Source organism: Stomoxys calcitrans, chromosome 4 (assembly GCF_963082655.1).
Source record: "Stomoxys calcitrans chromosome 4, idStoCalc2.1, whole genome shotgun sequence".
NCBI classification, from domain to species: Eukaryota; Metazoa; Arthropoda; class Insecta; order Diptera; family Muscidae; genus Stomoxys; species Stomoxys calcitrans.
Window position 1 is genome coordinate 21,033,417 of NC_081555.1, and position 24,806 is coordinate 21,058,222.

Consider the following 24,806-nt stretch of genomic DNA (forward strand, 5'->3'; position numbering starts at 1 on the left):
TAAGGCGATATGTAGAAGGTAAGTGATACATGCATGTTCTATTATATGTTTATTTATTTATTTAATAACCAAACAAATTTCAATTTCAATTCAACTTCAAACAATTTAAGCTTGATTACAAAATTTTAATTATCAAGCTCATGCACGAATCAACTTGTTTGAAAATAAGGTGATGGCACAAGCCATTTTGTGTGATTAATAGCATGCTGGAATAAATATTTTGCATATTGCACAAAATTACTTTGTTGGTATTTAAAAAAAACGCAATTTATTTGAACAAGAATCAGTTGAACCTCTATAAATATTGGAGGTAATGAAATGGCTATTGTTTTCCATTTTATAACGGCTAGAATGATCCGAAAATAGGGCTAATGATTTTAAATATACTTTTATTCCCTAAACCACTACTGTGGTACAGGGTATTACAAACTTAGTAGCATCCATATATATGTTAGTCCGATTGTGAGAAAAAAATGCAATAAAGAGCTCCTTATTAACCGATCCTTTCGAAATTTTGCGGAAGATGACTTGTGAATCTCATAAAAATTGGTTTAGATTTAGATATAGCTCCCATATTTATGTATTGTCCGATATTTATCACCTGATCTTTTCAAACACTTGCAATACGCTTTCTTCTGCGACAACTACTAAAGGTGTGGGTTTTGGTTGAAATCGGTTCACATTTGGGTACAGTTCCCCTATATATTTTCGTCCGATTTTGACTAATTTTGCACTAATGTAGTCTCTTGTTAACCGTTTCACACGAAATTTGGTACAAAGAATTCCCTTATAATTTCTGTCATAGCTGTTGAATTTCAAAGTAATATATATACATTTCGTTCGATTTTTAGCAATACTGCAATAATTTGGTCTTTTCTTAAACGATCCTCATAAAATTTGACACAGGGGTTCCTCTTCTTATGACTCTTTTAACCGCTAGTGAATTTCATTAAAATCTGTTCAGATTTAGATATAGCTCCAAAGTATCCACGGAATTTCAATTTTAGAGACTTTGCTAACGCATTAGTCAACAGATCTTCTCAAAATTTTGCAGAACGGATTTGTCTACGACTCCTTTAATATGTAGGGAAATTCTACACTTAATTTTAATGTCAATTTTAATTCTGAAGATTAAGCTTGCGTGGAGTAGAGTATCAAAATTTCGGCATCGCCCGACTTAAGCCCCTCCATACTTTTTTTTACTAGTTTAGGCTCTGTTTTTGGGACAAAGTTCAGATTCCAATGCAATTTGGTATACAGATGTCTTTTGTACATTAGCTTGAGATTCAAAAACCTTCTGGGAAGATAACACTGAAAAGTGTTAACGCGTTAACGAACTAACAAAGAATATCCGCGAAAGAATCTTTAAAACTTTGAAACCCCTAACATAGACCCATCATAAATCATAAACCCACTGAAGTGGAACAACAAAAACAATTTATTAAGATCTCAAAAATTGTTATAATTTTTTAACAAGGTAAGGTGGAAAAGAGGTTGCGGTAATTAATACGCTCCATGCCAGTATGGACATACACCTAAGCCAGTAATCGGATTGTTATGCTCTCTAAATACTTAAAAGTAACCTCGAAAAAGAAATATAAGTCAGGAATTCCTTGCTACTTACAAAATCCCTAATTATTTTCCATACTATCCCCCTAAGTTGCTTCATGTCTGGTATTGTGTTATTTTTTTATTAAATATAATTTCTCAACATAATTTTCAAAATCACTATGTAATTTATATTATCATTTTCCGGATTAAAGCAGTTTTAATAAAAAGAAATTAGTTGGACCAATTGATTTCGTGATTACAAAAATATATTTATTTTAACTAGAAAAATTAAAAATAATTAATTAAAATTTAAATACTATTTTCATTTATAAATTAAAAATTTTACTTAGCTCTTGTTATCACAAATATGCCTATTTAGCAACTAATTATATTAAAAATTAACTAAACTATAAATATTCAAGACAAGATTCTATAAAGGCTCCCAGGAAAAGTCCTAAAAATTAGACAACTAAATCCAAAATTTTATGCTGGTAAAAATTCGGCTAGACTTTCCGCTATGGAACTGTCGCGAAAACGGCCAATTCGCAAAGCATATGATATAGCATGGGCCACATAGGATTGTTCATGGACTCCATGGAAAAGATAAGACATGGCACCTGAAAAGAAAGAATACAAAAACAAATAAATTAATTGTCTCATGAATTTCCCCATATTCATTCCCTCACTTACCTGTTGCATGTATTGTCACATCACTGCCTCCATGATAATTCTCATCTGTATTGATAGCACCCTGTTGTGTGTATTCCCAATCGGTTGTATCATGAAGCGTAGGATCAACACGCATGCCATTCTCATCAGCCTGAAAACCCTGATATGTGGTGCCATATGTCAATATGGTATAGGGAGTACCCTCGGTTTTGGAATTACCCGCTACTCCCAAAATATCTGTACCCCTTGCCGCATGTCCATTAATGCTCAAGGTATGTGAATGATCTGCCGTCACAATAACCAAAGTATCCTTGAGATCTCTGCCCAAAGCATTGATGGTAGCATTAATGGCCTCGTTAAAAGCCAAAACTTCATTGAGGGCCTTGCGAGCAGTTCCCCGATGATGGGCCTGATCAATCATACCACCCTCTACAACCAAAAGAAAGCCTTGATTTTTACTTCTTAAAACCTCCAAAGCTTTTAAGGTCATTTGTTTCAATGAAGGCATGCCTTTGGCCGAGGTATCGCGTTCAAAATCATACATCAAATGACCGTTGGCAAAGATGCCCAAAACATAATCTGTATTTTCGGCATCTATGGCCTCCAATTCGCCTGTGTTTTGGGCCACTACAAAGGCTTCGTTGTTGGCCTTTTTCACGCTGGCCCATTCCTTGATGAGATTACGGCCATCCGCCGATTTGCAGGACCATGTATCTATGGGATCTGCCAGTGAACCTGTAACATTGGAGACCAGCATTTGTCTGCCTCCACCCATAATGACATTGATTTTTTGTCCCGTAGGATCTTCAATAAGTTGACGGGCGATATCCCGGCAACCCTCCCCTATGGCTGTGGCAGGCATAGTCTTCTCACATTCCCAGCGACGATCTGGTGTATGGGCATACAAAGCAGCCGGTGTGGCATGTGTAACCCGAGTGGTAGTTACAAAACCAGTGAGCTTGCCATCATCTTGGGCCAATTTTAGTATAGATTGCACATGATGTTCATGATTCAAAGAGGCAGAACAATTGCCCAAGCTAACCGAAGAATCTACACCACCTGTTTCATAGTTGATTTTAATACCCGAAAAGAGAGCAGTAGCTGTGGAGAATGAATCTGGTACTTGTTTGTTGGCACAATAGGTCTGAAATTATAAACAAAAATCATGGAATGAAATATTTTCCTACAAAAAAATCGGTATATTACTTACCTTCAGTAGACCCATATCGGGAAACTTTTCCCAAGACATTAAACCCTCCTCCTTGAAGCCCATAATTCTTGCCGCCGTCACAGTATTGGGTCCCATGCCATCTCCCACAAACAATATCACATTTTTGGCTCTTCTTTTATTGTCAACCCTATGCACAGCTGTTTTCAATTCCCTAAGTCCACTTTCAACCCATTCACGTTGTTCCTCTGGCATATCCATAATTAAAGCTTCTTTCTCCCCCTCTTCCGGCAATAGGGACGAAGGAAAACCAACGGTATAATGCACAATAAAGGCTGCAGTCATAACCAAGAGTAAAATCGATGAAAATGAAATGGCAATAATGAAAACTTTTGATTTGTAGACACGATGTTTGCGGGGTTTCAAATCGTCATTAGAGTTTTGACTATAGGCGTCCATGGGTAAGTCGAGGGAGCTGTTTACACTTTCCGAAGTGATATGTTTGCGATCCGTATCCATTGTTAATTTTTGAGCTTTCGCACACCTATGCCTACAACCTCTGAGTATGGTGAAGTCCGAGGTTATGATGTTTTATCAGACGTACAATTCAACAATGAATTGAAACGATTCTAGAAATGATAAGAGTGAAAAAACAATTGTTTAGATAGTATTTTTTATACTTGGGTTATAAATATCATTATCTTAGAGAATACAAATGCCTATGAGAGTAATTGTATACTTAAATTATATGCAAGTTTCGTTCCCCTCTTGGCGTTAAAAGGCAGCGTGTGCATTGGCTTGTTTATGACCCAATTTGGGATAATTTTTAAACAAACACTTATTTTAAGTGTTTCAATGTTTAGACTTTGGTATAATTTTTAGCTAAATTTACTTACAACACATTGTATTGAATTTGTAGACGTTAGATTTAAATTTAAAATACCTCTAGCTTCAGCATTTATGGACATGGTTGGGTTGGATTTAAAAATCAAACTCCCATTTCCATTCCCAGAGATTGTGTAAATTGACAGTAATACCTCAATTAGATATTTTCCATAGTCTAAAACCAGACTTACTGGGCTAAACTAGGCAGGGCTTTGTTGAGTTTGTAATAATACATCGCTGCGCATATTAGATCGTCCACAAAGTTAAACGAAATTATTTTAAGTTCAACGAATGACTCAAACGGACGACTTCTTTTGTTTGTATCAAAGGCCTGCAAAAAACCATTAATTGGTAACTGTTTTCGCTAAACCCTCATGTTATTGTATTTCAAGACTATTGAAGATAGAGTAAAACGAACAAGTTGCTGTTGAGTAGATAATTTTGAAAAGCAAACACCATTCATTGCTTGGGAGTATTTTTATCTCAAATTCATCTCCGCTACATTGAGATATGAGAAATTATTCGCTGTACACTGAGTCATATGAAATTGTCTCGTTGTCATTTTCAAAAGATGAACTGATCACACATATCGTTAGCAAACTGTATATTTTCTCAAAAAAAAACTACACGTGTGTGTGCGTTTACCCATGCTTTTGCCAAATCAACCACTTTGTCATCGTACGAATTTCGTACTACGAAAGCAGACGACAAGAAAAGTAATACTCTATCTGTGGCAAAATGTACCCGAATACATGCATTCTACAACGTGCACTCACTGAAATCTAAATCAATCTTTATTTTTGCTAAAGAGCTCTTTTTTGCATTCACTCATCTCGTGCCTTGTTATCTGTTTCACTCCGTTCTCAATAGTCTTATACAATGTGTTATTTCTGAACAAAGAATTCAGAGTCCAAACTACGAACGAGTGAACGAGTAAAATCGTTCGAAGTCTCTATTGTGAATTATGCATTTGTTGTATATATAATATAACCATTTAATGGAGCTTTAAGCATTTTAAGACTTCCTGTCGAACCCATTAAGATGGTGTCACTCAAACGATAGTCTTCTTTGGTTTGTATGAACTCAGCAGATTTTATAGAGCGATTTTAAAGAAAATTGTTACTATATACTGCATACATGTTCCCATTTGAAGAAAAGTATTTAGTCAGTTTTATATATACAACAGAATTTCATCGAAAGTTGTAGTCCCCATTCCACTGCGATCATATAACCCATAGTGATACCTATATGAGCTACTTCTCACAGACTTATTGAATTTTACTAGAAAGCCCTTTGTTGAATTTGTAATAACACAAAACTGGATCAATCCCATGGCAGCCGGTTGTACGTACCGGATTGACCCGAAGGAGTCCATCATCGGCAAGGTCTGTTCCTTAGTGTACAACACACTGCTATAACAACAACAACAAAACCGGGATATTTTACATCTTCAAATGGATTTTCTGCCAAATATACAAATGCTGTGTCACTCAAGCGAACAATTTTCTTTCGAGAATTCAAATCCGCAGATGAATTTATAGTTGGCCTATATCCAAATCTGAACCCATATGGTCTATTTGCAATCCCCACCGACCTACATCAATAAAAAGTATCTGTGCAAAACTTCAAGCTGGGCGTTCGACAGCTGTTGTGATTTCGAAAGACGGACGACGGGCGGATATGGCTAGATAGCTGTAGACGATCAAGAAAATATGTACTTCATGGGGTCGCAGATCAATATTTCGAGGTGCTTCAAACGAAACGATTAGCTTAGAATATCCCCTATCCTATAGTGATGTGTATAAAAAATATCATCTTTAGGGTGATTCAAGCATTCTAAGTTTTTCGATGAAATTATCTACATCTAAATACCATTAGGCGGTGTGAAGAGATTTCCTTTCAAATCCCTTAAAAGGATTTAAGGCATGATGAGGCCCTGTAAGTTATAGAGATCCTTAAAGATATTCTTTCAATAGCCTACAAGACCGTTCGGTTTCTAAGACCGTTTTACTGAATTTATTGTTGTTGTTGTAGCAATGTGTTGTACACTGAGGCGACAGACCAACATTTTAAGGCAGCTCTAGCATAACTCCCAATGCTTTGGTGTTATTATAATAAATCTCGTTACTTTTATGGAAATCAGATATCATTTTAAACAATTAAGTTCCCTTCATCTGTGGTATCACAATGGACGGGACAGATTGCCACTCAAACCTAATCTAAGACTCTTCTATTTATGTTAAATGTAACCAATGTAATAGGTTAGGTTGGAAAAGGCTGATACCAGATATTAGATGTCTATAGATGTTTCCATTCCATTATAGGCGAACCGACAAATCACTTAATACACAAGAAAAGTGTTCTGCACTTCTATTTTGTTGCCAAAATTAGCTAAAAGTTCTTTGTAATGGTGTCCATAAAACAGCTTTCAACATTGTGTGATATAGCGACCATAAAGATATTTTAGATTACGGCAATTACTTTTTATATTAAAAGGCTAAGCTAAGCCATAAATTCTTGAGATAACTCAAGTGGGTCTTAAAATTTTAATATTAAAGTGACTTTAATTTTTTTAAGAGAAAATAGGCCAAATGTTTTGGTTAGCCCTATATATAAAGCAACATTTTATGTTTCTGCTATTATGGCATGGAGACGTATTCAAAGAACAATTGTTTTTATTATCTATATACGCCAAGTCAGATAGTCTACGCAATAATCCAGTAGATTTTTATAACATTCAATTGTTTTTTGAAACTTCTTGTTTAACTTAACTTGCCTGTTTACTCTGCTCTATTGAACAAACGATAGCAATGCATGTTTTGATGACTTTTCCATACGTTGGTTTTAATTTTAATAAACACACATGTGGCATTTATTTGGAAAGCGTCTATTTTGCACTTTCAATAAACCAGCCACCATGGGATAACAAGCTGAAACTTTTGATCTTTTTGTTGTTGTAGCAATGTGTAGTATTTTATTTTTATCTGCTTAGTTCTGTTGAATATCCAGATTCAAAAACTTCGCATGCGTCCAGAGGGATCATGGTTGGCATGTGAGGAGAAAGTGTAAGAGCTGTCAAATGTGACACCAAGTATTTTGAGACGCTTGATGGTCGGAATCACACCATCGTCTATCACTTTCAGCTCTATACCCACTTCATGCATCTATGTAGTGAACAACGTGAGATTTGAGGGCAGATATCTTCAGATCTCTTCCAGCGAAAGAAGCGGCAAGTTCGTTGACGTAGACGTTTATCCTTTCGCAAATGTCAATTTTGGGTTATGGCCCTGATGACATGATCGTACAACCGTCCGCATATGAAACGATCTCAATGCCGTTTAGAGGGCGTGAAATGGAGGATAAGTAGAGGTTAACCAGTGCCGGAGATATCACCTCGCCATGAGGAAATCCCTGTTTCATTTTACGGGGTTCCGACTTATTATCGCTAAATTTCACAAATGACAGGCGACTTCACAGATAATTGGCGACCCAGCGTTTCATGTCTGGCTGGTGAGACGCGTTGGCAATGTCCTAAAATAGTTTGGCATGGCTGACCGTGTCTAATGCTTTCGATAGGTCCAATGCCAGGCTGATTGAAGCCACGGAAAATGTGTGCGGAGATGGCCTGGAACCACCACATCTTCTGTGGATCCTCGTCAAGCTCCTGTAGGTGATCAAGCTAGTTTTGGTCCAAAGCCGCGGGAACAGGGTGGCCATTGGCTATTTAAAGACGCCATTAACCCGCCTTGGCATACCGAACATCATAGGCATTCAGTATTTGTGCTAGAACCGGTGCCGCCCGGCCTCTCACTGTGATTATCCGCTCGTACCGCTGATTGACCATTACACGGTAGCTCGCAGCTAAGCTTCTCGTGACAGCACTGAACACCACATAGTGTGGTGCTCACAGCACCAACCTATGCGGTGCTCACAACTATCCCATGCCGGGGGTGTTAGCTCACTGTAGCGGCGATTGGTGTACTCCCTGAAGCCGACCCAGTCGGCCTTCTTCTAATTGATAAGCGTCCGGCGCTCAGAGATTATGAAGTCGGGTGGTCTGTCGATGATGAGTATTATGGGGAGGTGGTCTGTCATGATGAGTATTATGGGGAGGTGGTCTGATCTCAAAGAAATGACGTCTTGCCCGGATACGTATCAGGGAATGCAATGGAAATGTTTGGCAAGCTATTGCACCTCTTTCTTATGCTAGTCCTAGTGGAGGCATCCTCCATCATCGTGCAATACGTGGAGTCTTCAATCTGCTTTGCCTAGGGGAGAAAAGACATTAAACGTGATGCGTATTTAAGTCCACTAGAACACTAATGTCGGGCCTGTAAATTGGCCATTAACTGGGTCGCAACTACCAACCAGCAGTATAAACACGTTGCATAGCTCTATCTCGGCAGTACGAGGTTTGGCTGCTATCGCCATTCATTCCATGTAGGTGTCACAAGCGCCAAGAGCACCTACTACCTACCACCTCTACTTCTTAAGCGATCCTTACGTAGCTCATTGTATCTGAGAGAACTGTGCAGGTTGCTGTTGGTCAGCTTTGTCTCCTGAATCGCTGCAACCAATATGCATAAAATGTACTATGTCGTAGATCTTGCCTCGGAGACCGTTGCAATTAAATTCAAAATTGATACATTTCCCAGGACTGGCCCAGTAATACTGGGGCTGGGGTGCTGCTGTTACGTATATTGCCGCACGGGAGAGGTCGGAGGGGTCACATAGTCCGACGACGATGACGCTTGTGACCCACTGCTGTCTATGTTGGCACAGCACCTTGCAATATATTCAGTGCTCCTTCACCGCCGTAATGACGTAATGATCGGAATGCATCCACAATGATCGGAAATGCATCCACTCCATGCAGCGAAATTCAAAAAAATGCATGAAATCTTCATTTGTATCGATAGTACGGTCCATATAATTTAATGTTTGAAGATTACTTCATACAAATATTGATCGTGACTGCGCCTCAAATGGTCCATTCGCTTAGTCTCTTTGTAATATTTCGGCCGGTATCAATGTTGTCTTCCAATGCGTCAATTGAAGCGGACTTGCCTGTATTGGCATAAGCTTTAACATAGACCCACAAAAAAGTCTAAACGCGTTTAATCGCACGATCTAGGCGGCCAACTTGTTATGCGTGCTGTGTGGCATGCGGCACCGTCTTGTTGAAACCACATGTTATGCAAGCACCAAACTGTGACTTTTTCTGGATCCATTGGTAGCTCTTGCAATGCCTCTGGCCGATCTTCACTCCAAAATCGACAATTCTGATTATCATCAGGGATTTTGTTTTTCAATCCGGTGCGGACCATAATCGTGCGTAGAAAGCACGCCAAGGTTGTTGTTGTTGTAGCAGTGTGTTGTACACTGAGGCGGCAGCACTTCCCGATGAAGGAATCCATCTCGTCAATCCGGTACGTACAACCGGCTGCCATGGGATTAGTTGTTGTGCATCTCCCATTGGGCAACCCAATAGCTTCGTTTTTAACTTGGTTTGGCAGAAATTTGTTTTGTAAAGTGAAACTATTAAATTTTTTTGTAAATTTTTAGCAGAATCCATGGTTGTAGATATTAACATTCGGCCCGGCTGAACTTAGCACGTTTTTACTTTTTGTAATTAATCGTTGACAGTTATAATTTCAATATCTCAACAATTGTTTCCATTTCATTTTTTTCAACATTTTTTATTTGTGTTTGTGAGTTTTTTTACACAATTCATTAATAATTCCTCCCATCTAGTGGCAATAAACTTTTTTGGGGCTTTAATTGTATATAATTTACCACAATTATTGGAACTCTGCCAATTATTTCATTTTAAATACACCTTAATCTTAATTAGATGGTATGTTGTATTTGTTTTAAGGTTTTGGTTCAAGTACAAACCATTATTTAAATGCTATGTTTTCGAAAGAAGAGAAAAAAAATTTTGGTAATTGCATTCACTTATGGCATTAAATTAATTTTTTTGTTTGAAAAATGAAAACAAGAGAGCGAACAAGTTTGGCAATAGTGGAAGTAGATGGAATGGATACTCACTTCGATATGAGCCAACGTATACTACTACTGAGACTTTAATCTTGTTTCTTGCTTTGACTTTTGAGAGATTTCGACAAAACAGCTGTTTTTTTTCTTTCCAGATGGCAAAAGAATTCATAAACTGTGTGTGTGTGTTTTTTTATAATAAATCAATTTTGAACCTCTTCCTTAATGGAATGTTCATGGGCAAATTTGCAAGCCAAGTTTCAGTTTTAATTGTTCGTAATTATTTTTTTTTGCTCGCAAAATTCCTTTAAAATATTTTATTTAGCACTTATTTGAATGATCGATTTAAAATTTCACCATAATATGTTTCCTTATAATTAAAAAACGTACTGCTTTTTTTTACAATAGCCGAAATTTATTTTTAATATTTGTTTGCGAACGTTTTACGTACTTCTCTTAGCCACGCTTAATAACACATTAAACTTGCAACTCTTTGAACAAAAGTTTAAAAATGCTGATAAATCCAATAATTTAAAACGCGTCGATACAATCGTCATGCTCATGATTGCCACTTATCATCATTATTAAGATTGTCATTAACACCTTTGCAGGTGGTTAACTCTTTCATTCGCTCTCGTTTTGCCTCTCTTCTCTCTGAAAACAGACGTCATAATCAACATTATCGCAGAGTGCCCAATGCCCACAGAGTCTGCTGCACACGCATTTAAAATTCTTACTCTCTTGATTAACAACCAAAGCTTAATTTAATAAAATATGGACAATTGCAAGGCGATTGAAGTGGGGTACACTCAAAAAAAAAATTAAATAAAATTAAAAACATGTCCTAAAACAACTTTTAAATTATTTAATTACAAAAAAACATGAACATTTTTTTTGAAAAAATAAATCTTGGGAATATTTTGTATCGGAATAAAATATTCTTCATCCGATATGGCTTTTCAAGGCTTTAAATGCCACAATTTTGATCCGATCTTGACAAAATTTTGCATGACGTGTTTTATTTGACGTCTCAATATGTGTGCGAAATTTCATCAAAATCAGTCATGGATTAGATAAAGCTCCAAAATACATCTTATAGCCGATATACGCTTTTAAAACTGCAGCAGCCACAATTTAGGTCCTGCCGTAAAAAGATCTTGCAAGGTTCGGGATTTCAATAGGTATTTAAAATACAGACTATATTTAAGCATAGGTTATATGTATAAAATGTTGTACGTAGAATCGATTTTGTAGGGTATTATACAGTCGGATCCGCCCGATTTTGCCTTTCCTAACTGGTCGAGGATAAAAAAAAGCATTTTCATTATTAGGCCAGAAATTTATGTAGCAGCCCTCGTCTATCGAACTATCATTTTATGTCATAGATTTTGCCAGTATTGAAAATGTGAAACGGGAGTTACGGACTTCAATCTCAAAATTAATGTGCTACGACTGGCTAGCACCTTAAATCTTGGCGTAGTTCAAGGACATATTTTCAACAGTAAACTCCAATATTTTCTAAAAGCTAGCATTGAAAGGATTTTACCATTGTTGAAAAACAGTGATGCGGCCTATTATAAGTTGGATGTTCAGCGGTTACATGAAAAGCGAGCATGTTTGGGACTTTTAAGGCCAAGACAGAATAAGCGCGCTGTGCTTGCCTTATTTTTGAGCGTCGCGTTGAAAAAGTTTTTAAAGTTAACAAGTAAAAGCGTGAGTTCGGCCGGCCCGAATCTTGGAAACCCACCACAATAGATTCTGCTAAAAATTTATACAAATAGATATGGTTATATGGCATAATTTTATTTTACATACCAAACTTAAAATCAAAGCAGCAAAAATTAAAGCTTCTAGAAACCCAATAAGGATAATCGAGAAACCGGTTTACATGGGAGCTATATCAGTTTAAAGACTGATTTGGACCGTATTTGGCACAAGTTGAAGCAGAACACCGTATGCAAAATTTCAGTCATAACAAAAAACTAAAAGCTCAATTTCAGCCAAATCCAAATTGACAGAAATTGCGGCTTGTACGCGCTCTAGAAGTCAAATCGGGATATCGGTTTATGTGGGAGCTTTATCAGTTTATGGATCGATTTGGACCGTACTTGCCACAGTTGTTTAAAGTTATAGCGGAACACCACATGAAAAATTTCAGGCTGATCGGATAAAAGTTGCAGATTTGAAGGGCTCAGTAAGTCAAATCGGGAGATCGATGCGGGCTATATCTAAATCTGAACCGATATGACCCATTTGCAATCCCCAACGTCCTAAATTGATATTAAGTATCTGTGCAAACTTTAAAGCGGCTTTAAAGACGGACGGTCATGGCTAGATCGGCGCAGAATTTCGAGACGATCAAAAATATATTTCGAGGTGTTGCAAACGGAATACCCCCTTCCTATGGTGGTGAGTATAAAAATGGTTTTACTTTTGCGCGTTGATTTTGTGGGATTTGTTTGCAGAGTTGCATTTTCCAAGGCGACACTGAAAAACAAAGCACAATGCGCTCATTCTGTTTTGGCCTTTAGAAGGAGTTTAATTGCATTTTTTATATTGAAATTAATATTTTTACTTCTAAGGCTACCCTTAGGTATAATTTTACTTAGAAATTTAAAATTTTATTTTTTTAAGTAATGGCCTCAATTTTCGTGGAATTGCCATTTATATATGTTCACTAGTTTTAACTCGGCCTTTTTCATTAATTTTTTATGTCTGTTTACGCTCTTTTATTTTGATCTTTAAAATCTTTTCGTGATTTTTCGAACATCTTCCAGCTCGAGATCATATTCAATGCTTTCTATTTTTTGTTTTAAATTCAAGCTCGAAGTTTTTTCTTTTTTATTATTTATTCACCGATATTTCACATTTCAATGAAATGCATTTTCAAGATGTGATCTACAATAAAATAAATTTATTTTCGAACTATTTGCATCACTGTTTCTATTTCCTATTTAACTTACATACATGTCTAAACAAAACACAAACAAAAACCTAATAGTTTTGCGACTGACTGTTGACGTAGTCATCTGGGTTTTCTTATTCGACTTTGTTCATCCGTTGTACCAATAGTTGCTTGCGATCTCGCTGTGGCTGCTTTGTAATTCATGCATTTCGTTGATAACATGTAGTGTTTCTAGTGTCTCTTGTTGTAATTTATCTCTTTATCTATTGTTCTCACTCTCTCTAAGTTTGGCTCATGGTATTCTGTTGCAAAGTGTTCTGCAAAAGCTGTTTTTTTGTGTTACTACTCCTTAATTTAATGTCAGATTTATGCTTTTTTTAGTTTATTTGGTGGCTCTGTTACATAGCTTTTAGCATCCGGTAGCTTCATCTTTATTGCATTTGATATGGTTTCGTTTTATCAATTTCGTCTTTGTGCTGGTAAATAGGAATCTGAGTGTGTTTGTGGTGTTGTGTGTTATTTTATATTTCAAAATATAAAATTAAATTAATTAAGCAGTCCAAGTCCAATAAGAAAAAGGAGAAGACAGTAGCAAAGCACACAACCACTGTTGAAGACGCTTGCATAACTATTAAGTTTTTGTTCGTGTTTTGTTTCTTATTAAGATATGTAAGTTAAATAGGAAATAGAAACAGTGATGTCAATAGTTCCAAAAATAAATGCATTTTTTGTTGTAGATCATTCTATCTTGATATTGCATTTCATTGAAATGCGAAAAATCAATGAATAAATAATAAAAAAGAAAGACTTCGAGCATAAATAAAAAATAAGTTTTTTTTTATATATTTATTTTATAATTTTTTTTAAGATATATTTACTCATGTTTTTTTCCTTTTTTTAATTATTTTAATTCTTTTTGGGGTTTTTTTTACATTTTTGGATCTTTGTAATATATATTTATTTATTTTGCTTCTTTTTTTATTATTACTTTTTAATTATTTTATTCTTTTAATACTTTTTAACGTTTTTTGTAAATATTTTTCGAAATTTTTTTAATGTTTTTTAGTTTTTATATCCACCACCATAGGATTGTTGGTGTATTCATTTAGTCGTTCCATTTGCAACACATTAAAATATCCATATACGACGCTACTATATATATATATATATATATATATATATATATATATATATATATATATATATATATATATATATATATATATATATATATATATATATATATATATATATATATATATATATATATATATATATATATATATATATATATATATATATATATATATATATATATATATATATATATATATATATATATATATATATATATATATATATATATATATATATATATATATATATATATATATATATATATATATATATATATATATATATATATATATATATATATATATATATATATATATATATATATATATATATATATATATATATATATATATATATATATATATATATATATATATATATTAATTTATTATATTATATTATATTAATTGGTATTAAGAGCCTAAATATGTTCCAAATTTCTGCTCAATATCTAAATTTTTGAAGGCTGTAGCGTGATTACTTTTATATATATATATATATATATATATATATATATGTATATATATATATATATATATGTATATATATATATATATATATATATATATATATATATATATATATATATATATATATATATATATATATATATATATATATATATATATATATATATATATATATATATATATATATATATATATATATATATATATATATATATATATATATATATATATATATATATATATATATATATATATATATACATATATATATATATATATATATATATATATATATATATATATAAAAGTAATCACGCTACAGCCTTCAAAAATTTAGATATTGAGCAGAAATTTGGAACATATTTAGGCTCTTAATACCAATTAAAAAACGGATTTATTGCCCGGTTTCAATGAAACTGCGACTTCCATAAGAGTTTTTGGGGTCCGAATCAAATATGATCCAGACCAGCCTATATTTGGATATAACTAAGGATTTGGTAGTGGGGTTATAATAAGCTAGGATGATTAATATGTATGATTAATTTTTTTCTTGTTTTTTTATTATACCCACCACCGATCCTACAAAGTATATATATTCTTGATCATCGTAAAAATCTAAGACGATCTAGCCATGTCCGTCTGTTGGTCCGTCTGTCTTTTGAAATCACGCTACAATATTTAAAATAAGAGATATTTTTTTGCTCATAGGCAGGTTAAGTTCGAAGATGGGCTATATCGGACTATATCTTCATATACCCCCATATAGACTGATCCGCCGATTTAAGGTTTTAGGCCTATAAAAGCCACATTTAAGATCCGATTTTGCTGAAATTTGGGACAAGGCCCAGATTGGTCCAAATTTGGATATAGCTGCCATATAAACCGATTTCTCGATTTAAAGTTTGGGGCCCATAATAGGCGCATTTATTGTCCGATGTCGCCGAAATTTGGGACAGTGGGTTGTGGCCCAGATCGGTTCAGATTTGGATATAGCTGCCATTAGACCGATCTCTCGATTTAAAGTTTTGGCCCCATAAAAGGCGCATTTATAATACATTTCGCTGAAATTTGACACAGTGACTTATGTTGGGCTATTCGACATCCGTGTTGTATATGGTTCATTTCGGTCTAAATTCGGATATGGCTACCAAAATTTATTTTGCTTCTTTTCTGTTTTTTTTTTGTAATTATTTCTTGGTTTTATTTTTTAAGTGTGCAAACAAATCTGAAAAATTTATTAGATTTGATATAAATTGGAGTGCAAATAAATATGGTGGCGATTTCGCAGTTTGCGCACCACATACACAGGGGAATAGGTAATTCGAGATAGAACATTCTTTTTTTAAATACTGTAAATAATTGTCAAAAAATTATTGTTACTTCCTTTGTGATGATGAGATTAGTAACAAAATATTGAAAACAACAAAATGTATGGCTTGTCCTAATCTTATCGAAAAAAATTGTTATTAATCAAATGATGTTAGACTATATGGATGACAAATTGCTTTAATAGGATCGGGTGCAATTGCTTCTGGTATGGCGTTCTGTCATACTCTCAGATGAAATCAAAACCTGAAAAAATGGCAGTGGCATGGAAACAACGCTTTATTTTAGTACTATCCAAAGCAAGTCAGATGTTTTGGATAGAATTTCAGTACAAAGTTGTACTAGATAGTTTTGGATATCATGCAATATTAGCAGGATTTTCTAATAGAGGGTTAGGACACATGCGAAAACATAAAGTGGATAGTCCCCATGAACATAATTAAGTATATCAAATCTGCCGATTGAAAATATCATCAATTAGGAGAATACGTAAAAAAAGAATGCATGTAAAAAGAGAAAAAGATGTAATCTTCAATGGCAAGTACTGCCAAAAATTAAAAAAAAAATTATGTCGGCTGATCGCTTGGCTTAAACTTATTCTGTGAATCCTGTGATGTTAGATAATAATAACCGATTAATAGTGCTGTGTACTCTTCTCTAGAAGGCCACAGTAGCGTGGAGGTTAGAATATGAGGCTGAACGACTGGGTTCGAATTCCGGCGAGGACATCAGGAACAAGTTCCAGCGGTGATTATCCTCTCCTAATGCTGGCAATATTTGTGAAGTACTATGTCATGTAAAAATTTCCCTCAAAAGAACTTTTGTATTGCGGCACGTCGGTCGAGCTCGGCTTTAAAAAGAAGGTCGCTTATCATTGAGCTTAAAACTTAATCGGAGAGCACTTCTAGATATGAGAGAAGTTTGTTTGTTCCTTAATGGAATGTTCATGGGAAACTTTTCATTATACTCCACTCTAAGCATATTTCTTTTAAATTTCATTTTCATTTTTCAATGGTTCTGTCGTTTCTATTAACTTTCATATGTTAGACAACTTTCAACTTAAATATGTTTACTTGTCAACTGGCTAATACTATTAGGTTGCCCAAAAAGTAATTGCGGATTTTTAATATACATAGTCGACGTTGACAAATTTTTTCACAGCTTGTGACTCTGTAATTGCATTCTTTCTTCTGTCAGTTATCAGCTGTTACTTTTAGCTTGCTTTAGAAAAAAAAGTGTAAGAAAAGTATATTTGATTAAAGTTCATTCTAAGTTTTATTAAAAATGGATTTACTTTCTTTTAAAAAATCCGCAATTACTTTTTGGGCAACCAAATAGTACGACTAGGTGGTGCAGACATAAAAAGATGGACAAGTTTTATTAGCTAATTCTAGCAAAGAATATGATTAGTAGCGGCTTTTTTATTATATTTCTTGAACTACTCCTTGACTTTAAGTGGCTACTTAATACTTTTTTTTTAATTTAAAAAATGAAAAAAAAAAAAGAAAAGTGGGTTCCGCTGTCTTACTTTGCTCTAAGGTACTTCAAATGTTTCTTATTGTCTTTTTGAGATAAAAAATTGATTAACTTAAAATGAGTGAGCATTTCATATGCTTTTTGCCAAAAAAAAAAATAAATTATAGGTTCTTGTGGTGTGGTGGGCAATCCGCCAACATCTTCGATAAGATTAGTATTTTTGGGGAAAACAATTTTTAATTGATACCCTTTTAAAAGTAGAATCACACTTACTCATATTCGTCTTTAGATTATATGCGATTATTATCACGTGTTATTAGATAAGAATCTCTTACTCAGTTTCAATGAATTTCGATAAAGAAACATTGCACGTGTTTACAAAAAGCTTAATGTAATGTTGTTTTTAACACCTTTTTAGGATACATTTATATACAATATATTTTATAGACTTATCCGTATCTATTGTGATAGTTTAGGTTTAGAAACTTTGATAAATTTCAAAAATCGGTACAAGATACTTCCGAGACCTCTAAGCTAGAGAAGATTTAAGCATCTACACTAGAGCTGGCAAAATATCGATGGTACTATCGATACTATCTATATTTAATTTTTTGACTGACTATTGATTGATATTTTTCCGATGGATACTATCGCAAATGTGAAATTTTTTGCAAAACTGAACAAAAATAAGCAATCCGACACTGAATGTATCCTTTAAGATACATTGCGCCTAAGGAGGGCGCAATTTTCATCCGATTAGGCTCATGACTTCCAACTGACTTTATTTACCTTGGTTCACTTTGGTCTGTGCATTGATATTGCTTCTATATAAATCGATCTCCTGATTTTTGCTTCTCATTTTCGTTTGAACTATATAGGTGATGGGAAATTAACGATATTAAGAAAAGTATATTTGATTAAAGTTCATTCTAAGTTTTATTAAAAATGGATTTACTTTCTTTTAAAAAATCCGCAATTACTTTTTGGGCAACCAAATAGTACGACTAGGTGGTGCAGACATAAAAAGATGGACAAGTTTTATTAGCTAATTCTAGCAAAGAATATGATTAGTAGCGGCTTTTTTATTATATTTCTTGAACTACTCCTTGACTTTAAGTGGCTACTTAATACTTTTTTTTTAATTTAAAAAATGAAAAAAAAAAAAGAAAAGTGGGTTCCGCTGTCTTACTTTGCTCTAAGGTACTTCAAATGTTTCTTATTGTCTTTTTGAGATAAAAAATTGATTAACTTAAAATGAGTGAGCATTTCATATGCTTTTTGCCAAAAAAAAAAATAAATTATAGGTTCTTGTGGTGTGGTGGGCAATCCGCCAACATCTTCGATAAGATTAGTATTTTTGGGGAAAACAATTTTTAATTGATACCCTTTTAAAAGTAGAATCACACTTACTCATATTCGTCTTTAGATTATATGCGATTATTATCACGTGTTATTAGATAAGAATCTCTTACTCAGTTTCAATGAATTTCGATAAAGAAACATTGCACGTGTTTACAAAAAGCTTAATGTAATGTTGTTTTTAACACCTTTTTAGGATACATTTATATACAATATATTTTATAGACTTATCCGTATCTATTGTGATAGTTTAGGTTTAGAAACTTTGATAAATTTCAAAAATCGGTACAAGATACTTCCGAGACCTCTAAGCTAGAGAAGATTTAAGCATCTACACTAGAGCTGGCAAAATATCGATGGTACTATCGATACTATCTATATTTAATTTTTTGACTGACTATTGATTGATATTTTTCCGATGGATACTATCGCAAATGTGAAATTTTTTGCAAAACTGAACAAAAATAAGCAATCCGACACTGAATGTATCCTTTAAGATACATTGCGCCTAAGGAGGGCGCAATTTTCATCCGATTAGGCTCATGACTTCCAACTGACTTTATTTACCTTGGTTCACTTTGGTCTGTGCATTGATATTGCTTCTATATAAATCGATCTCCTGATTTTTGCTTCTCATTTTCGTTTGAACTATATAGGTGATGGGAAATTAACGATAGTATCGATTCTATCGATATTTATTATTAAAACCATTGAAAATATCGAATGTTGCGATTATCGATAGTTTGCCTGCTCTAATCTACACATGATACCTGATACGATGGTTGCCTTTCATATTTCGGGATTAGAGAACAAAAACAAATATAAATCATCGAACATATCTTTGTTTTTCAAAATATTTCCAGTAGATCTATACACTTTGGCATGCATTTGAACCAATTGCCGAAGCACTTTTGCCACTCTGATTGAGGAACCTCCAAAACATGCACTCTGAACGCTTCAACCGCTTCTTCAGGTGTTAAAAACGTTGACCTCTCATTCTATTTATTACGTAAGGGAATAAAAAGAGGTCATTCGGTGCCAAGTCAGGACTATACGGCGGATGACTCATCAAATCGTTGTTTTGAATGCTCAAAAATGCATTTGTTTGAGCCAATGTGTGAGAGCTCGCATTGTCGTGGTGAAGAGTGATCGGTCTTCGGCGGTTGGTTTTCCTGATTTCATGGAAGACAACTGGCAAACAAGTTGTGTACCGTTCAGAATTGACTGTTCTAGTGGTACAATTGCGATATGTCCAGTTTTTTAGAAAAAAACATGCGATAATTTGCTTGGAAGTGCTTCGTGCGCGAGAAACCTTTTTTGGATTTGGCATATCTTGAAACATACGCGTAAATCCACGATAAACGTGTTTCGAACGTGTCTCGCATTACTTTGAGGTGGATCCCCTGTGGCACTTACGCCATACATCATAGTGTTCCTGCATTCAGGTGCCCTCTCCATATAGCAGTCTCTTTATATTGTTGCCGCGTCAAGGACTCTTTTTTTCTTTGACCTGAGTATCACTTTGACAAAAGTTGTCACAGCTCTCCATATATTTTCTCTGCTGCACATCTTTAGGTTTTCTGCTTTACTTCACCGATCTCTAGTCGCACTCGACAGTTGCGAGCGTTGATAGCGGAAGACTGTGTGCTCTGCATCATCTACCACCTCTTCTTCTTCACCTCTTAGTGTAGCTACTTGCGGAAGCATCCGTGTCCAAATATTGACTGAGTCAAACATAAGTTTACGTCACATTTCTTTCAACCGATCCATTGTTGTATATTGAGGATGACCTTAATGGTCCATCTGCCGCGCGTGTCATTATTCCATATCAACTGCCAAATGCTCAGCGTGTCTTGTCAAATATCTTCTAATATGTACTCCTGTTGGAGGTTCAGTTTGTCGTCATATATATTGATCCGTTTTAGGGCCTGTAGATCTATTAGCACCAGACCGACGAGAACTGCGGGTTCAGACACTGTTCGGTAAGATGACGTAACTCTTAGAGGGGCCGTCCTCTGTACCAAGAGCAGCTTCTTAGCCATGGATCTGGTTTGTAGGGATTTACCCCAAATCTCGCTTCTATATAAATAAAACTATTGCAGCCCTCCTTCGTTAGCTTAACCTGCCTGGGAGAGGTCATCCGATGTTCGCAATTAATCGCCCTAAGTCTGGCCTGTAAATGTCAGTTTGGGTGGGTTCTAGTGGGTAAGACGACGTTCTCGATCCGCATATCTATCTTTGTGGGAATGTGTTTCCTTGTGAGCAGCAGTAGCTCAGTCTTGCATTGCCTGCTGTAGCCTATGGGATTTTAACCAATGTCTAGTTCTAATCATGACCTGCTGTAGTCTTCGTTGTGCTTCGTCCGTATTTCTTGCTGTGATAACAGTGGCAATGTCGTCTGCATATCAGACCATAAATGTGTTTACTGACATCTCCATCCTCAGTAGTCTGTCGTAGCTGCCGTTACAAAGGTCGGTCCCAAGTATGGAACCTTGTGCAGCGCCCGACGTTACTTCATACCTTCCCATACCCTCTGTGGATGTGTAGAAGAGCACCCGGTCTCTTAGATAACATCTCATGATCCTTATCAGATACTCCGGCAATTTAAAGTCCATCTTCATGCCCCGCAAAACGTCCACCCATCTGAGGCTGTTAAAGGAGATCTTGACGTCTAGCGTTACCAATAAGATGATGGGTCTGCTAAGAGGGTTCAGCCGTTGGTCCTCTTCCACAATATCCTACGTTCTTTAGGGCCCCTATTCTATACCACTCTCTTGCTTCGTCCCGCGGCGATTGCCTCCGTGAGCCTACGCTTTATCAAACGCTCCAACAGCTTGTCCGCTCTGTCTAGCATACATCGTGGTCCACTGTGTCCTGCATATACAATAAGACGATGGCTATTCTGGATCCCCTTTCCCCTTGCCGATCAAAACTAGCCTTTGTTGTTTCCATACATCTGGGAATATTTTTTCTAACAGACATTTGTTTTAGATGTTCAGAAGCATTTCTGTCCTTTTCTCAGCTCTTATCTTCAAGACTTCACTGGGACTCCTTCGGGACCTACGTGCAGCGAGATTGAGATATTTCATAACGACTTTGTATCTAAGTTTTCAGGCGTCTTGGTTGTCATCTTCTCTTAGTTCTTCCTATTATCTATTTTGCTTTTGGTAATGACATTTCCGAATGCCTATGTTTCTTCCCTATATTGGGCATGTTCTGCTTCTGCTGCGCCCCTGCGTTTAGCTCTGGTGTACCTTCACCTTTTTTTCATGCAATTACGTCTATGTTCATCAATTGAGTCGTTGCACCAGTAAACTACAGCTGTGGTTGTTCTTGGTCCCTTAATCCAAGACAATGCCTTCTCACATCCCCTAGCAATTTTAGACTTGCCGGCCTATACCACAGTAAGAGGGAATGAAAGAGCAGACGAATTGGCCGTGAAGGACAGAAGACTGTAGTCAATGCACTTGATTAACGCGAAGACTTTCGGATTGACGCAGTCAGAGTTAAGAGCGTGGACAAATAACGTAACCATTAACACTGTGGAACAGCGAAACGGTAGGTAGGGCGACGAAAATCCTATGAGGAGATCCGAATCGTGAATAGACGAGGCTATTACTGAAAGGAAGTAGAAAGTAGGTAGGGCGACAAAAATCCTATGAGGAGATCCGAATCGTGAGTAGACGAGGCTATTACTGAAAGGAAGTAGAAAGGCGGTCAGTATAGCTTTCGGTTTTGTAGCGGGACACATATGACTACGAGCTCACTTATGCAAAATAGGTGCGGCAAGTGAAAGCCTGTGTAGGGCATGTGGGAAAGATGATTAGACGTTGCAGCATTTCCTATGTCATTGCCCGGCTCTCGCGGCTAACAGGCACCGGTATTTAGGTGGGGACACAATATCAGACATGAACCAACTTAAGGGCTTTATATGGAAAACAATTAAGGATTTTGAAAGCAGCACGGAATTTAGGAACTTAGAATTTCTTTTTCGAGGTTACTTTTTAGTATTTAGAGTAGTCGATTACTGGCTTAGGTGTATCTCCATAGTGGCATGGGGCGTATAAATTTCCGCATCCCTTTTTCAACCTAACCTTAACTACGTGGGAACACAATACCAGACATGAACCAACTTGGGGGCGTGGTATGATCAACAATCAGGGATTTTATAAGTAGCACGCAATTTTGGACTTAGATTTTCTTTTTCGAGGTTACTTTTCAGTATTTAGAAAGCACAACTAACCGATTACTGGCTTAATAACGTGGGCGGATTAATATCCGCACCGTCTTCTCAACATAACCTAACTAAATAAACCCTTTCCGCAGAACTGGTGATATTTGTGAGACATTCAGTCATGGTAAATTTCACTAGAAAGTGGTCAATCATAGATCTAAAACTCGAATCGAACAGCATTCATTTATGAGAAAAGACTCTCCACTATTTTTTCAAGACAACTATGGGATGTGTGTGGATAATTTGCGAGATAAATAACCCTTTTTTGACTTGAGGTAAACATTTTTCTTCACAGATAGAGGTGAGGATTTCATACATCTGGCAATTGAACCCAAGTTTTAGTCAATTTTAATTTAATCTCCATCTAAAATAAATGAACAACAGATATGTGAACAACATATATTTCGGTTCTTTTAAAATTACTATACGTTCAACACTTTTTAGCTTCTACACTTTTGTGCTGTCCATGTTGCCTTTGCCTTAGTGCAAGCTATATCCAGTCTGTCATGTTGGTTATTGTGTACCCCCGGCTCAGTACTATTACAAGCAAACGCAGCTCTCGTGACTAAAATTATATTATATATATTTTTTGCACGCACCTTCAAAGCCTATTAGGATTAGTATTGTTCAATTTGTGCCACCAACAGGCTTCTTTAAGTTCAGTGGGGGGATAGGTATACACAGTTACAGTACAGTCTATAGTCGTCGTTCAAGACTCCTTCTCAGTTTATCCCTCATGATTTCGTATGTGATTTACTTATATGAACCCTATTTGCCAGTAATCAATTTTTAATACTTAATTGCCAATAGGTAAATGGCTTGTGCGCCTTTTGTAGACTTTGCATTTCAAGTATATAAGTGTATTTATTTGTACTTACAATTTTATCCATAAATTAATAAATTGCCAAGCTCCCAAGATGACGATGACAGCAAAACGGAACGAAGAAAACAATCATTTTGTAACACTCATTGGTGTGCTGCCGATGAGAAACTATTTCAAATTGGCTTGAATATACTTTTATATATACGAAGGTAGATTTGTGGATGTGCTATTTTGCGATTACATGTAGTAGTCGCGTTTTTGAAATTAATTGAAATAGAACAAATGTCGAATAGACACACAAAATCTCCATGGCTATGAATTACAGTCACATGGCAAAGTGTACAAAAGATTTCTTCAAAGCTAAGCAAAGGTCAATAAGACTTTTCAGTTAAGTAATGATTCTAAAATAGAGAGTAAAGGACTGCATGAGAGAACAAGGGAAGATATCATCATTCTCCGCTCACTCAAAAACAACTTCATTTTGCAAGGTTGGTGTGGAAAAAAAAATTGGGATTAGTACGTAAATCAAATAATATATTAAGAGGATACAACTTTTTAAGTTATTGAAGCTCTGTCATTTGGGCCCTATTGATACAGCTCATTTCTTTCTCATGTCTCAACTCATTGAGAATGATATTTTTATAAAGCATACAATCAACAATTTGTTTCCTCGCAGGTCTGTATCTTACTCCTTTGTTTGTTGCTCACTTGGCGAGTCCTTTTTATACTCATTACCAAACGAAAGGGGATATTCATTTTGTCGTTCCGTTTGCAAAACATCGAAATTAATTTTCGAACCTTTAGTG

The 24,806-nt window shown here is 35.5% G+C and overlaps 1 protein-coding gene across 2 annotated transcripts; it reads right to left on the bottom strand.

The window, feature by feature from the left end:
• Window positions 1-1,420: 1,420 nt before the first annotated feature.
• LOC106085173 (alkaline phosphatase) lies at window positions 1,421-24,179 on the bottom strand. Of its 2 annotated transcripts, none has more exons than XM_013249273.2 (4): window positions 24,056-24,179; window positions 3,431-4,017; window positions 2,242-3,364; window positions 1,421-2,168 (listed from the first exon to the last, which is right to left on the bottom strand). In XM_013249273.2, the coding sequence occupies exons 2-4, from the start codon at window positions 3,905-3,907 to the stop codon at window positions 2,035-2,037; spliced, it is 1,734 nt and encodes a 577-aa protein (XP_013104727.2). In that variant the 5' UTR covers window positions 3,908-4,017; window positions 24,056-24,179; the 3' UTR covers window positions 1,421-2,034. The 2 variants fall into 2 exon arrangements, with proteins under 2 accessions (XP_013104727.2, XP_059223804.1); XM_059367821.1 differs by lacking the exon at window positions 24,056-24,179 and adding an exon at window positions 10,325-10,556.
• Window positions 24,180-24,806: the final 627 nt, after the last annotated feature.